General features: G+C 54.8%; 1 protein-coding gene across 4 annotated transcripts in view; it reads right to left on the reverse strand.

Moving 5' to 3' along the window:
* Nucleotides 1-28: 28 nt before the first annotated feature.
* GPR68 (G protein-coupled receptor 68) overlaps nucleotides 29-16,188 on the reverse strand; it is a 29,431-nt gene continuing 13,271 nt past the window's right edge. For 2 of the 4 annotated variants that reach the window (XM_044231013.1, XM_044231011.1), the window contains exon 2: nucleotides 29-3,363. In XM_044231013.1, the coding sequence (XP_044086948.1) occupies nucleotides 2,152-3,234 (1,083 nt within the window). In that variant the 5' untranslated portion in view covers nucleotides 3,235-3,363 and the 3' untranslated portion in view covers nucleotides 29-2,151. Of the gene's footprint in view, nucleotides 3,364-10,916; nucleotides 11,342-12,949; nucleotides 13,020-16,188 lie in introns of those variants that run through there. The other 2 variants (XM_044231012.1, XM_044231010.1) reach the window with 2 other exon arrangements.

The following is a 16,188-nucleotide window of genomic DNA, read 5'->3' on the forward strand; positions in this document are numbered from 1 at the left end:
CCCCCTAAGGACTGCAGCACACTCCAGCTGTGGCTGGTTACTTTGCTTTATTTGCAGACTCAAGTTGGCTACATAAATCCAGTGCACAGTCCAACACGCACATACTTGGCATAAAAGAGAGGACAATACAAAAATACAACTCTTGATAGTAAAAGGAACCACCGTCAGCTCACCCCAGTCCATCCAGTGGGAATGCCCATGTTTAAGGTCAAAATAGGAGGAAATTTGGGATGAGGGGGCATGGAGGCCTCAACCAGTGCCACTGCCCCAGTATGATTCTGGGGTGAGACTAGGTAGACTTTTCTTGGCAGGATGGTCACTTCTGCCACCTTCATATCTGGTCATTTCTTCCTTCAGGAAGGGAAGAGAAGCTCCCCAGGTTATGGGAGGCCCTCCCTAAGGAGCTACAGTAGGGCTACCTAGTCAAAGCCAATGTCACTTCCAGCACGGGGCCTCTGCCTCTGGGTAGCTCTGATTGGAGGGTAAGAGAATCAGGATAAATGTACTTCTTAGAGAAGGATGGGAGGAAAGCGGAAGAGAGATTGGAGATATTCTCCTTGGCCTTCCTTTCAGCAGATTCCAGAAATGTTCTGTGGATGCCAGCTTGAATCTCCCCATCCCTGGTCCCGTTCTAGGCTTGAGTCCACCCAGTCCACCCAACCCCATGGATGTGGGGAGCTTAGCTTGAATCCCAAAACTCTGAGGGAAGTCAGAGCTGGCCCCAGCCCACGGGCAGGAAACCTGAAGGGCTGGCATTTGTGCAAAGGTGGCCAGATCCTTGGAGCAGCGAGAAGTTCTTCTGGTCCTTGGCATGTGCACCAGGGTGGAGGCTCAACATGGCTGGGCACAAGGTGTAGGAGAGATGAGACTTGTACCGAGCCTTCGGGGACAGAACGAGAGAGAGCAGTCAGTACCCTGGGCTATACGCGGTCCCTGGGACCTGCTGTCACCTTCCAGGGAGTGAGGTGGACCACCTGGCAGAGGAGCCGTGCTGGGGAATGAGGGCAGCAGGAGGAGCCCGGGGTCCCCTCCTTCTCCTTGTCCCAGGGGCTATTTAAACCATCATGGAGCCTAACCGCAGGCCTTTGGGCTGAGAGATGCTAGACAATGTGTCTCTATTTTACTTTGTTATAGTTGAGGAAGGTAAGAGGATATCACGAGACTGCTGGACACTCCACAGGGTGTGTGGTGGGGGACAAAGTGGGAACTGGGGGGCAGGGGGAGGCAACACCACCAACAGTCACACAACCCCAGCCTCAGTGTCTTGGCACACAGCTGTCATGGAGGTCGGCATTTGAACCATGAACACATGCACGTGTGCGCACACAGACACACACACACACACACACACACACACACATCCCCAGCTTCTGCCTCTGGTGCTTCTGGGCAGATGGAAACAGAAAACTAATGAGCAGGACTCTGCGTGCTGGGAACTCTGTCCTGATACAGAGTTTTCGGTACCGGCTATTTGAAAGGACCACAGACATGGCCCCAGGGAGCTCCGGGGAGCCCTGGAATTTGTCTCCTATCAGTCCTGGGGCTTGGGAAGTCCACTCAGCTCCCCCTCTGAACGTGAGGTGAGCCTGGAGCTGGGATCTCTCCTCTGCTGTCATTCCCCTCACTGTCCCCCACCACACACTTCCAGCGCCCAAACACCTCCCAGCCGGTCCTCTTCCCACAAAGGGGTGAGGCCCAATTGTCAGGGATGACAACACAGCTTCACATGTCGTGACCCCAGGAAGCACCAGGGCCTCTGGACAGGTGTCATCTGTGACGATGGCACTGGAAGGCCCTCACACATGTGCACCCACGAACCTGCCCTCATGCCCCAGTCCCATCCTCCATGCCCTCACACTCTGCACCCATCCCTTCCCATCAGCTTCTCTTCAAGAACCTCGTGGAAGTGACAATTCGCCCTCTTCTCCTCCCCAGGAGCCCAGCCAGCAGCAGGTGGCACCCATCAACTCCCAGGGCTCATCCCCACTGGGTTCAGCAAGCTGGAGCGGGCTCCCCGGGCCAGAGAGATTCTCACTCCAGCAGAAAGAGGCACCTGTCCTTGGCCAAGAGCAGTGGCCAGCGGTCGCCAGCAAGCTCAGCCCTCACCAGCCCCCCTGCCGACGGTGAGACACTCCCCCCACCCCGCCGGAACTAGGCCAAGCCGCCTGCAGGGGAACCCCCAGCTCCGGGTGAGTTCGGGGTCTGGAAGGTTGAGTGGAGCCTGGTCAGCAGCTCGGGCTCGTCGCTTTTCCCGGAGGCGTCTGCGGCGCCCAGCGGGTAGGCCTCCCGGGCGCGGCCACCCCCAGCGCAGGCGAGGAAAGCCAGGCAGGCCCCGCGGAGGCGGCCCAGGTCCCTGTGCGTGGACTCGCTGACAAAGCAGTAGAGCACGGGGTCGGCCACGCAGTTGAAGCTGGTGAGCAGCAGGGAGAAGTGGTAGGCGTTGAAGATGGCCCTGGCGAACTGGCAGCTGGCCTCCCAGAGGCTGCGCACGAGCAGCAGCGCGTGGTAGGGCAGGAAGCAGGCCAGGAAGATGACCACGGTGCTGAGCACCAGCCGCTGGATCTGGTCCTTGCGGCTCTTCTGGGTGCCGTGGCTCCGGCGCACGGCCCGCAGGATGCCCCGGTAGGAGGCCAGCAGCAGGCAGAGCGGGAAGAGGAAGCCCACCAGGAAGCGGTAGTGGTTGATGCCCCGCTGCCGCGGCTCCAGGGGATAGTGCTCGAAGCAGACGCGGTGCCTGTCCCCGTCCTCCACCACCTCCTTGTGCAGGAAGAAGTAGACGCTGGTCAGCAGCTCCTTGACCCAGATGAGCACGCTGACGGCCACGGCCGCCTTGAGCGTGCGGAACTGGTGGAAGCGGAAGGGGTGGGCCACGGCCAGGTAGCGGTCGATGGAGATGCAGCAGAGGAAGCCCACGCTGATGTAGATGTTCTCGTACAGCAGGATACCGCACACCTTGCAGGACAGGTCCCCGTGTGACCAGTTGTCGTGCTGTAGCACGTACTGCAGCCAGAAGGGCAGCGAGCAGATGTAGAAGAGGTCGGCCACCGTCAGGTTGCACAGGTACACGCCCAGCTCGTTGCGGGCCTTGATCTGCAGGTAGCCGAAGTAGAGGGACAGGCAGTTGGCCGGGAAGCCCACCACCAGCACCGCCACGTAGACCACCGGGGCCAGGGTCTGGTGGATGGTGTGGTCAATGCTGCACAGCGAGGTGTTCTCCGCGGTAGCGTTCCCCATCGCTGGGCCCCAGAGCACCTCACCCCTCACGGGTGCAGGGAACGGGCAGGTCTCTCCGCGGCCATCTTGCTAGTCCGATAGGGCTCGAGCTGTATGGAAAGCTGCGTCTCCTCGGTGGTGGGTAAACCCCTGAAAGGTAAAGGTGGGAAAGGCTTTGGATAATGGCAGCTGACATTTATGTAGCGCCTACTGTGTGTCAGGTACTGTTCTAAGGCCTTCCTTAATGGAGAAGATGGACCAACCTCAACCCAACTCGACTATCTAGTTGACTCTCTTGGTCACATGCCAAGACACTAAATGGTGGTTTATGCCTCCCTGTCTCCCCTTCCCTGGCTTCCTGTTCCTTATTTTTTTTCCTGGTCACTCAGGGCAGCAAGCAAGGGAAGGTGCTCTTATGAGCACAAATTCACCCTGAGCCCCACTCTCCAAGGGACGCCCAAGGTGAAGATCAATTCCAACCCACACACAACAGGGAGGGCTCCGGCCACTCTCCCCATGACAGCACTAGGCATCATTCACATTTTCCTACTTGCTCCCAGGAAGGTACCAGGTCAGTCAGCCTTGAGGCCTCAGCCACTTCTGGGAGCCTCTCCAGAGAGCCCGGAAGTGGCCCCACCTTGCCACATCCTAGTGGGCTCTGGCAAGAAACGAAGACCACACTTCCCACAGGGCATGGTCTGGACCCCCGGGTGCTCATGGGGAGGTGCTACCTCACCTCCTTTCTGTGGAATTGAGGACACAGTGCAGGGAACAGCACAAAGAAACAACAGAAACAAGCACCAGGCCGGGGTCAGCTGCTTATAGGCTGGGCGAGTGATTTCCCCTCTTTGAGCATCTGTGTTCTCATCTGTAACCCGGCTGTAGAAACACCTGCCCTCAGGTCAGTATCAGGGCCACGTAAAATGGATGATGGATGGATGGATGATGGATGCCAAAATCCACAGCATTGTTTTGCCAGAGGCAAAGGGGCAGAGTAAGAGATGGGAAGTCTTACATTGGTGAAAAGCTCATATTGCTGAGAATTTAACGAAGAAAACGCTATTGCTATGTGTACAGATACATTTGAAGAAAAGAGAACAAAGATTTCTGTTGTAAGTCCACTTTATAAATTAATATATCGAAACGAAAGGCCTGAGCTACGCTGTTGATTGAGTTCTTCTGGCTCCACAGAAAAATCTCACTGCCTCTAAATCAGGACTTCTCAATTTTTTGTTGGTTTAAGAATCATCCTCCCAGAAAGCCTCATTAGACAGTTTTTTCCCCCGACTACCCCCTTTCCATGAAATTTTAATACCCCCAATATATTGCACATCTGTTTGTGTACTGGGGCCCTTTGAAGGGTAACAAATCATTGTAATAGCTCCGGGGTTTTTTTCACCCCACCCAAGAACCAATTTCAGCCCTGCCTTGAGCATGTACGGCCCACAGGATTGCAAATTCTGAGTGAGTGAGGTTTGAACGAAGCTGTTTTGAAGTATCAGGAGATCCACTCTGCCCTTTGCATTGTCCCGCCACCACAGTCAAGCTGAGCTGGAGGACCCAGAAGGGAGACCCCCTCAGAGTCTGCTGGGCGGCCACCTCACCACCTGCTGACCACGGCCCCTCTGCCCACCGCCTTCCCCCTGCAGCTCTGTTGTGGCCCCTGCCTGGCCCTCGGGCCCCTGGAACCAGGGCTCAGCCTGGAAGGGGGTGCAGCGTGCTGGGAAGGGACTCAGAGACACCCAGCCCAGCAGTTCCAGTCCTGGGGTGCACGGAGGGAAAACTCGAGGGATTCCCCTACAACCTCTGCTCAATCTTATAAACATGTAAGTATGGGCATTGTCCCTGGGAAATGTTCCCTGCAGCTTTCATAAAGGTCTCTCCTAAACAGGCAAGAGATGGCCCTACCAAAGCTACCCTCCTCGCCTGGCTCCCTGTGGCAACCTCCAGCACCGCCCCTCCCTCACCGCAGCTCTCCCGTCCATGGCCCCGCACCTGACCCACATGGAAGTCACAGCCCTCTTTTTCTTTTTTTTTTTTTTTTAAGATTTTATTTATTTGACAGACAGAAAGCACAAGTAGGCAGAGAGGCAGGCAGAGAGAGAGAGGGGAGAAAGCAGGTTCCCTGCAGAGCAGAGAGCCCGACGTGGGGCTCGATCCCAGAACCCTGGGATCATGACCTGAGCCGAAGGCAGAGGCTTTAACCCACTGAGCCACCCAAGCGCCCCACAGCCCTCTTTTTCTAAAACAACCAGGCCTCTTCTTCCTTGCTTAGAAGCCACTGAGATGGCTTCTTATCACACCTGCAGTAAAACCCAAACTCCTCACAGGACCTCCAAGGCTCTGCGTCGCCCACCACCACCACCACACGCTGTGCACTAGCCACAAAGGCCTGCTGTCCGTGGCTCAGGCCTCGGCTGCATAAGCAGTGGCCTCTCGGGGGTGCTGTCTCCTGCCTTCCCCCCACCTCCACCTCTACCTCAGGCCTGGCTCCCTTTATGCAAGACCTCCCCTGACCGCCCCACATAAGCAGCCCCCACCCCGCCACCGTCACACCTGCTGTTTGACCGCTCCTCAGAGCCCCCAGGGGCACGCAAGATTGCTCTTGCCGGTTTGCTTGTCTGCGGCTGCTGGTCTCTCCCCTCCACGGGAATTCGAATCCCAAGAGGCCAGAGGCCAGGGGCGCCTTGAACGCAGCCTGGCACCTCACATGTACTCACGAACACTTCTGGAAGGAATACGTGAAGACCACCTCCTCGTTTCACAGGTGAGGACACCAAGGTTGCCAGATGCCGGACTGAGGGGCTCCCCCCGCGGCATGTCCCACCTCCCGGCCCCCACCCGAGACTCACTCCCAACCCCTCAGTCTCTAGAAGACGAGGATTCCCGCTCCGGCTCAGCTCATCGTCCTCTCCAGGACACAAGCCTAGAGTCTCAGTGATGATGGTGGAGGGGAGTGCTTCTTGGTGTGTTTGATGGTGGAGATATATATACATAATATACCATTTATCTCGTGGAACACTTTTAAGTGTACAAAAGATCACTCACACTGTCACGCACCCAGCACCACTGTCCGTCTTCAGAACTTCCTCATTTTCCCAAACTGGAGCTCTGTTCCCATGAAACGCTAACTCCCCATCCCCCTCTGGCCCCCAGTCCCTGGCACCCACCGTTCTGCTCTCTGTTCCTGTGAATGTGACAATTCGCGGGCCCCCGTCTAAGGAAATCGCTCAGGGTTTGTCTTTTGGTGACTGGCTTATTTCACTCAGTGGATGCCCACGAGATTCATACCTGCTGTGGCATTTGCAGAATGTCCTTCCTTTTTAAGGCTGAATAATATTCTGTTGTATGTATTTACTGCATTTGGTTTTTCCATTCATCTGTCAGTGAACTTGAGTTGTCTCTGCCCTCCCTGTTGGCTGTAGTTGCTCTGAACATGGATGTTCGGTTATCTATTTGCGTCTTTGCTCTCAGTTCTTCTGGGTAGATACCCAGACGTGGAATTACTAGATCATATGGTGGTTCTATTTTTAATTTTTTGAGGAACTGCCATTCTGTTTTCCAGAGCGGCTGCACCATTTTACATTCCCACCAATGGCGCCCAAGGGCATCTTCTTGTTTTTTGCTTTTTGTGTGTTTTGGTTTTGCTTCTACATTTTGACGGTGAGAGGAAGGGGAAAGGGGCAGCTGAGGCCTGTGACCCCAAAACTCAGCTCAGTGTGTCGAACCAGGTCTCCAGTCACCTTCCTCTTGCCAGACCTCCTATCCCCGAATCCCAAGCCCACACCGGTGGGGCCGAACGGTCTGGCTGGCTTCCACATGAGAAGTGGACCGCAGCACAGGGCCCCAAACAGTCCCCCGGAGCACTCATTCAGGACGAACAAAACCAGAGCGAAAAACACATCCTGTCAGGTCTTAGGAATTCACTGGGAATCACTAGGCTGAAGCCTATTGTTTACTAGCAGCGAGTGTACACGTGGTGGGGGAGGTGGGGACAGGGGCCTTGGGAGCGGGACGGCTCTGGGGCACCAGCTTGTCCCTTCCTCCCTCCTAGGCCAACAGTAATGGAATTCTGGCGACCAGAGTCAAAAATATTCAAGCCTGCAGGGCATAGAAGAAACATTTACTATGTTTAGATTCAAGTACCTCCTACGTTCACTTGTAGCCAAAACAGGATTTGGGTGTTCGAAGAGCAGCGGCTTTCGAATTTAGGTAGCATCCGAATGCCCTGGAAGATTTGTTGAAAACAGATTATTGAGCCTCCCCTTCAAGGTTTCTAAGTCAGTGGGTCTGAGGTGGGGCTTGAGAATTTCCAGCTGATGCTGGTGTGGCTAGCCCATAGAGCACACTCTGCGTTCAGAAAGGTCTGGGTTTTGGCTCCTGGCAAGTGGCAGGATAGGCACCCAGACAACACAAGTTCCCAACCTGGGGAGCAGAGGTGGCTGGAGGGGAAACCGAAGCCCCAGCAGGACCTTGCGGGCGGAACCAGGAGATGGCCCATGCGAGGTCAACAGCCTGATTCAGTCTCTTGAGAAGCAGTGACTGGATCTGTCAGGATACTTAGCCCTCATATTTGCAAAATCTTTTGCAGAGCATTTCACACCTGTCCCCACCCCCGTCTTCGCAACGGCCCTGTTATTTCCCCCATTTGAGGGACGAGGCAACTGAGGCCCAGAGAGATGGAGTGGCCTGCCCAAGGGTCCAGTTCTTCTGTGTTTCTCCCGCCCTCAGGAGGCCTCCAATCTCATAGGACAGGAGCAGCACATGCACAAATTACTGCCACCCGACGACAGGGCAGGGTATGGCGGTGCCTGCCGTAAGCATCCTTCATGCTCACATTTAATGTTGTTTTGTTCTTTTCACTCCACACACACCGTTTGGGGGACAGCATCCCTCTGTCCTGCCAGGTGGATGGCAGACATCACCGGCATCCTCCTGCCTCACTGGCCAGGCTCAGTGGGACCCACCCCACTTCCATCATTTCTGCACGAATCTGCTCTTGGAAGGGGGCATCCCTACCTGTCCAGCTGAAGGACCTTCAGCTTCTTTCCTTATCTTCATCCAAGGCCTCCAGTTAACAACCCTGTTCTACCATTTTCAACTCCTAAATATTTCCCACATCAGTCTCTTCCTCTTCAGTTTCCTCACCAGTGCCCTAGACTGGCTGGGTCAAGACATCATCCCCAGAATCAGCTCAGTGGCCTCCTATTGGATTTCTTGGCTCCATCTTACCCCCCATAAAGCCATCCACTAAAATACAAATCTAACATAACCGTTCCAACTTCAGATCCTTCAATGGTTCTCCAATCTTCCTTCCTTCCATCCATTCATCCATCCGTTCACTTCTACGTTCACGCAACAGAAACCTACTGAGCAGATGTTGTATGGAAGCCACCGCATCAGACACTGTCACTCAGTGTAACTCAAGCTGCATTTACTCTCATGGGACAGTGAAGAAGACAAGCGAAACCAGCTCCTAAGGAGAGCACATGTGAACAGGATTTTAAGGGAGTTCGTAGGAGGTAACCCGGCCCACCCCAAAAAGCTTTCCTGAGCAGCAAGTCAGGCTAAGACAGAAGAAGGGGGGAAGGGCTGCCCCAGCAGAGGGAAGTTTCTGTCTGTGGAAACAATGTGTGCAACAGGCCAAGTCTGAGAGATAATGGGCACTTCTGGGGAATTGAGAGTAGCCTGGTATGATGGGGTCTAGGTATGAGGAAGTGTGGCCGAGGGAAGGAGAAAAGAAGAAGCCGTAGCCACTGACTAGGGAGGTGGATAAATCAGAGCCAGGGGCAAATCTGAGATGTTCCTCAGTGCTTGGTCCTTATAAGCTCTCAGAAATTATTTGGTAGATGGATGGAGAGGTACAGAGGTACATGGGTGGGTGGGTTGAGTGGGTGGGTAGATGGAGGGGCAGGTGGTTGAGGACATGAATGTATGAGGGTAGACGGACAGATGGGTAAGTGAATGGGTAGAGAGATGGAGGAATGGGTGGGTGGATGGGTAGACGGATGTGTAAACACCTAGATGGGCACCAGGTAGATGGTTAGATGGGTGGGTTAATGGGTAGAGAGGTGGAGGAATGGGTGAGTGGATGGGTAGATGGGTTTGAGGTTGGGTGCTGTAGGGATGTCATTCATAGAAAGGGAAAAGGAAGAAGGAAGATTTACTGTGGCCTTCACTCCAGCAGCCGGGAATCTACCCAAGGCTCCAGAGCTGGTCCAAGTCTGCAGCTTTCTCACCCGGGTCTGATCCCAGCCAGCCGCCCCTTCTACTGGTTCCTGATGACACGTACCCTCAGATGGCAACTACGCCTTGCCTGGAGTGTCCTTTCTCTACCTGGTCTCCATAGGAAACTCGCTCCTCAAAAATCAAGGGACGCAGTGGGTGCAAAAGTAATCTGTAAATGGAAGAACGCAGACAGAGTGGCAGAAGCAAGCCACGTCAGCGGAGAGCCCTCCACCTGCTAGGAACATTCCCGTACACGCGTTCTCCTTCAACACCACGCTTATCAGCGCTCACTTTACAGACCAAAAAACTGAGGCGCAGAGAGAGGAACCAACCTGCTCCAGATTCCACAGTCACAATGTGGCAGGCAGGTTTTGAACTCAGATCGGCCCACACTTTCTCTGCGTCACGTTCTCTTTCTCTCCATCACGATTATCACTGAGCAGTCACCCCCCACCTCCAGGCCTCCCCGAGCCCGTCCTCAGATGCCACCAGGAAGGCCCCCAGGCTTAGTCCTGGGCTAGCTCCCTGCACCTGGCAGGTGCTCTACCAGGTCAACTGTTTCCTCAGCAGCCCCTGAGGAAAGCCCACGGTGTGCCCAGTCCGTGGTTGCCAAAGGGATGGAGGTCGGGGCGAAGAACCAACACAAGGAGCCCCAGTGTCTACCTCAAATGCTGCATCATGCAACTAAGAAACTGAGAGACTCCACACAAAACAACCCAACACCTCGAGGCAAATCTTTACACAAATGCCCATCAGCACAGAGGTCTCCGGGGACTTTAACAACCATGAGAAATGAGCCCTGAAAGGAAGGAAGCACTTCTTTGAGGCAAACTCAGAGTCTCCTGCACATTCCCAGCCAGAAGGCGGAGGGGCTTGACGCTGGCCTCGATCTGATGCATAAACAGTGATCTAATCTTCGCGTCTCTTCCGTGAGCTGCACACAGGCACGCACGCAGTTACTCACGGAGCCCCGAGCCCACGGAGTGGGGAGTTTCCGGCAAGCCCAGCTTCCCTTCCCTTCAGTGGTCAAACCTCTACATGCTTTCGGAGGCTGACATTTCCCTCCAGGACAGAAGCAGAAAATCAGCCCGCAGTCTTCCTTGGTCCCATCTGGCTCCCAACAATCCTCACTCCAGCACCACCAACGAGGAGACAATTTTGTTTCTAAAGCCCTCGCAACTGTTTTGAAGTTTGGTCCCATCGGGGCTCCAGCGGTCCCTCTAAGGCAGCTGGGGTGGTACCACTATCCCTCTCCCAGAACCTGAAGCCCAGAGAGCCTAACCTAGTGGCTCAAGTTCAGACAGTAAGTCAGGTGGATCTGAATCCAGAACCCAGCATCACGGCATGAATTTGCTGCCTTTTAAGCTCTTTCGACCACAAGCCACAGCAAGAACACACTTGACATTATAACCAAACCCGCACAGACATTATACACACCCATACTGAGAAACAAACTTCCCCAAAGCAATACTTACCCTACTACTTGTCACGTACTCTGATCATTTCATTAGCTACTAAATTGATTTCTTGACCCACTCATGAGTCACCATCTTCAGTCTGGAAACAGCTGGGCTGATCCCCCGCCTTGCTCGGCCTCCAGACCCCAGGAAGGCGATGCCGATCTCTGCCGCCAGGTGAGGAGCAGGCAGGGAGCAGCGGCGAAGGGGGAACCTGGCTCTTCTCTGACTGTCCAGCCAGGCTGAGCTCTGCCCTCAAACCTCAAACAGCCGGGCTCCCTCCAGCTGCTCCGGAGAAGCCTGGAGGAGGAGACTGGACCCACTTTGCTGGGCCCGGTAGACGCTGCAAGCCAGCCACCCTGCAGCCAGGACCCGAGCTTCCCCTCCGGAGATTTTCCACAGACCACACCTCCCCAGCTCGGTCTTAGAAAATCCCAGCTGGAGGCTGCCCATTCCTGAGCTGAGGCAGAATCATGTGAACTCCGATCTGGTATCAGGCTGGGCGGTTGCCGAGGAACACTCCCCAGCCAAGGATGAGAGTGGGGGACTGCCTCCTTGCATCCTCGGAATGCTTGTCACACACCCCAAGGGGGTCAGGGAGAAACCTTGCCGGGGCTGTTCAAGCTGCAGTTAGGGGCAGGGGGCCTGGGGAGTGGGAGGCAGGGGATGCGGGGAGGAGCCCAGGGCACTAATTCTACCCATCAAACCACCTTGAGCACCTTCAATACCAGGAATGGGGGGGCAGGAGGTTGGACCCCTGCCCCAGGGGTCCTTGCTTGAGCCATTCAGACAAGCCAGGGCTCCGGCAACTAGAATGTACTGTGGACATGGGCAAAGACAATGGGATAACGACCAAGGACAGGAGAGCACGGCTATTTCTGCTCCCATTCCCTGCCTGTCACCCTTCAGCCGCTCACAAGGAGCATCTGGGTCAGTGGGTCACACCTCACCTAAGAAAATACCTGGGGAGCTGATAAAAATGAATGCCAGCCCCCATGCCCTACCTCGGATGGATGAAGTCATCCTTCCTGGAAGGGAGGAGTGAGCACTACTATTTTTCAAAACGTCTCTGGACAGCCTAGGGCGGGCAGCCAGGTGCAGCTGTGCTGATGGGGTGGAAGCGAGTTGGGTCCCGTTTTGTGGACCGACAGAGCCAGGGCAGCACAGGAAGGCTCTGGGTGCTGAAGAAGGCAACCAGCAGTGTTGTAAAGCTGGCTTCACGGGGGCCTTGCGTCTCTCAGGAGCATTTACTAAACTTCCTCAGTGCAGCAGGATTGAAAGAACCCCTGGAGGTGACCCAGGTCAGGCCCCTCATTTTACAAACGGGGAAACTCGGGCACACAGGGGCCAAGGCTCTAGACCAGGGCCTTACGCTAAATGAGAGAGCAGCTGGCTTCAGGCACCGTGCTGGGTCGGGAAAGCCTCCTTCCCCTTGACATGATCTCCTTGGAAGCTGCTGGTCGGATACAAGGCTGGAGCCAGAAAGCCAACGTCTACCAGGCCTTGGGGCCATTGAGAAAGTGCATTCTCTCTGTCCCATTGGGTGATCTGTGGGACTCATCCTCTCCAGAGGAAGATTAGATGTGATAGTCTCTTGGGGGGTGGGGGCACTATATTGGTAGGAGTGTCAAAAAAAAAAAAAAAAATCCCCTCCTGTGGGGCTTGGGCCCTCCAAGTAAATGCTTCTGTGCCAGCTGCTGCTAAAGGCTGCATCTCGTGAGAGAGGGGTGGAGCAGGTTAGACCCAGAGGTTTTTCCCGAGCCATGGAAGGGTGGCTGGCTTTCTCCCATGTCACAGGAGGAGCGGGTGGGCAAGGGGAGCATGGTGAACTTAGTGGTGAATGCCGGGCCCCCCGGCGGACACACAGGCCGGGGAGAACGCCTCTGGCTCTCTCTACAGGCCGGCCCCCCTAACCAGACAAACACAGACTGTCTGTACCTGCGGGGAGCCACAGATGCCGCGCGGCCTCCCTTCCCCCGCCCCAGGACCCCCAGAAGAACTGCCTCCAGGCTGCCCAGCCCCCTCTGCAAGCCATAGACACCATATTTTACCTGGATTGGGGAGCCTTCCTCTCTCAAGGGCCAGAGATCCCCTCTTCCTCCCCAGTGGGCCCTCAGGACTGTAGGTGTAAGGGTGATGCTTACTTTAGTTTAACTCAAGTCAGCTGAGCCCACATCCTCTGAGACACCCACTCAGGAAGAGAAAAAGGAGCCCGTGCTGTGTTCTACTTTGGTGCCATGATTTCGTCTTTAACCTAAAACGGGAAAGAAGGACTAAAAGTGTGATGACGCCACGTCTTGAGCAGTGGCCTGAGGAGTCCTAGGGACCCCATCACTTCAACTCCCCTAAACCTCACTCAGTAAACCTACAACTAAGTGCAAAGTAATGTGTTTGTAATAAAAACAGCCTCCAGAGAAGTCCTTGGCCTGCCTGCCCCCACTCATACTTCTGTCCTTAAACCCAAAGTGACAGTATCTTAAAGCGGCCGTTGAGCAGAGGGGGGAGTTTAGTGAAGGGCAAGGGCACCTGAGCTCCATTGGGTACGGTGAAGTCCCAGGGGTTCCCAGGGTCCACCTCTGTGGCTCCCTCCATCCTGGAAAGACCTAGGGCCTAAACCGCGCCAGGCCTGCCACCTATAATCACGGTCTCCTGCTCTCAGCCCTCGGTGACAGCAGTCAGGAAGCATTGTAGGTCCCCACGAGAACGGCAGCCCCAGAAGGTAAGACTGAGCCCTGGGCATCCCCGTCTGCCCCCAGCATAAACATCTCCTCTGGAGGGCTGGTGGACTTTTCCGAGCCACTCTGGAGCCTATGATTTTGAGGGCAATAGCACTGTAGGCCGTAAGGCTCTTGGGCACCCACTCGCCCCTAGAAGTCCAGGCAATTTGAGAATCACCGTAGGGAGGGCCATGGAGTCTGCCCTGAGCTGGTAGCACATGGCAGCAAGCCCAGGGGCAAGAGATGAAGGTTAAGAGTGGAGGCCCTGGGACAGACCGTGCAGGCTCAATCCCTGTGCCACTGTCTAGCTTTGACAGTGACCTTGAGAAACCTCAGACCTTGCTGACCGATGGTGTTCTATGAGAACCAAAGAAGATGAGGTCCAGCAAACACCTGGCACCTAGAAGATCCTTAGATGTTAGTCAGGATGCAGTGATGATGGGCCTGGTGATGAGGGTGGAAACAAGGATAGGAGGTCCTGCCCCATGATCTGATTTACCCTGGGAGGAGTGAAGGGTGCGCAGGCCAGCTTGGTAAGGTGTTTGTTACAGTGCACTACCTGGTTTCCTTGGCTACTCTACCAATTTAGGGCTAGTTGGGGGAAAGGCCTTGGAGGCTCCCTGAGGGCTCAGACAAGTACAAGTGTCTTATCCTGAGCCATCTGCTATTTGACTGCAGGGACCTTTGTTGACTTGGGTCTTGAAGTCTGGCCTTGGCCTTCCCCAGGCCTTCTACTTTCCCACGGGCTTACATCAGAGGAGCCGATGCAAGGTGCAGTATTGTTGCATTTAAAGGTGGCCAGGTATGAGGTTAAGATGGCTTCAAGGACCAAAAAAAGAACCAGCAGGGGACCTCCCAGAGTGCCTGGTACCATAGCCCTGGTAGGGTCAGGGAAGAGGTGGGAGCGACTTAGGATCAAGGAGCATGGTCATTGCCAGTTGGGGAGCATGTGCTTAGTACCTGGTCCGAGCACCTCTCAGATGCTTCCTGTTGTAACTTTTGCATCAATCCTGTGTGGCGGCTTTATCCCTGTCTTCTAGCTAGGGCAAAGGAGACTCAAGAGTGCCAGCAGATGGCCCGGGGCCCCATCACTAGGGAAGAGCAGAGCTGTCTGACCCCAAAGACTCTGGATCACTGCATGAGTTTCTTGTTGCTGCTGGAACAAATCTCCACCCACTTAGTGGCTAAGACAACACAAATTTCTTATCTTACAGTCTAGTGGTCAGAAGTCTGACATAGCTTCCCTGGGATGAAATCAAAGTATTGGCAGCCCTGCATTCCTTCTGGAAGCTCTAGGGGAAAATCCCTTCCCTTGTCATTTCCAGTTTCTAGAGGCTTCTGGCATTCCTTGGCTTTCAGCCCCTTTCAGCTTCCAAGACAGCAGGGATGGGTTGAGCCTGTCTCTCGCCATTTACTCTGGCCTCTGCTCCTCATACCTCCTTCTTGACTCTGACCCTGCTTCCCCCTCCTCCCCTTCTAACAATCTTTGTGACGGTACTGGGTCTGCCCGGGTAATCCAGGACATGTCTCCTTCTTTAAGGGTCAGCTAATTAGCAAGCTTGATTGTACCTGCTCCCTTAATTTCCCTTTGCCATATAAGGTAACATATTCACGGGCTGCAGGGGCTACAAACCGGACATCATTTGGAGGGGGGTCATTATTCTGCCGACCATGCCTCCACATTGCCCTTATTAAAAACCCTACAGAACAGTGCTTCACAAATGTTGGTGTGAATCTCCCAGGAATCTCGTTTACATGCTGAATCTGGTTTGGTAGGTCTGGGTCACCCCAGAGGCCTGAGCACATCTAACAAGCTCCCAGGCCCCTGAGTCAGGCCTGCCTTTCTCTCTTTTGTAGCCCCACAGTGCCTGGTACCATGCTGCCCAAGGGGCTGGCGTTAATAAATGCTTGATAACTAAAGGGGGGGGGCGCAGCTGGGGTGAGGGGTGAGGGGCTCGGGGGTGGAGGAGGTAAGGAAGGAAACAAAGACCTGAGCATTTTCTCCCACGCCCACCCTGAATTCAGGACCAAGAAGGGAGCATGATGGAACCAAAGCCATGTGCCCAATCCATAGAGCCACCTGGAGAGGCATGGGGAGTTAGGATAGAGCCTCTGGGTGGGGGTGGGCTTGGAGCTGTGCCCCTGCAGTGGAGGGAGGGCAAGATGGACAGAAGGTGGCTAAAGTGTGAAGGAAATGAGGAGGCCCCATCGGTCCTTGTTCTGAGGCCCAGCCCATGACCAACCACTTCCTGATCTCTTCTTCCAACTCTTCAAGGTCAAATCCCTGCTCTGGTCTTCAAGGCAGCATCTCCCAGACGAACTTTAGGAAGCGCACCTCAGTATCCCTGGGCCTGCCCTGGATTCCCTCAAAAAGAATCACTTCGGGATGAGGTCCAAGAGTCTGGCCTTGGAGCAATTCCTTCGGGATTTTCTGACACAGGCTAAAATCTGAGAACCAGAGCTTGTTAAAGGCCCAGTTCAAATGCCACTTCCTCCACACAGCCCTCCTTGGATTCTTTTTGTCTTGCCTTGGCCAACTCGAGACTTCTGAAAGGTGAGGTCCGGGTGTTCCA

Source organism: Neovison vison, chromosome 13, assembly GCF_020171115.1.
Source record: "Neovison vison isolate M4711 chromosome 13, ASM_NN_V1, whole genome shotgun sequence".
In the NCBI taxonomy this organism is placed as follows: domain Eukaryota; kingdom Metazoa; phylum Chordata; class Mammalia; order Carnivora; family Mustelidae; genus Neogale; species Neogale vison.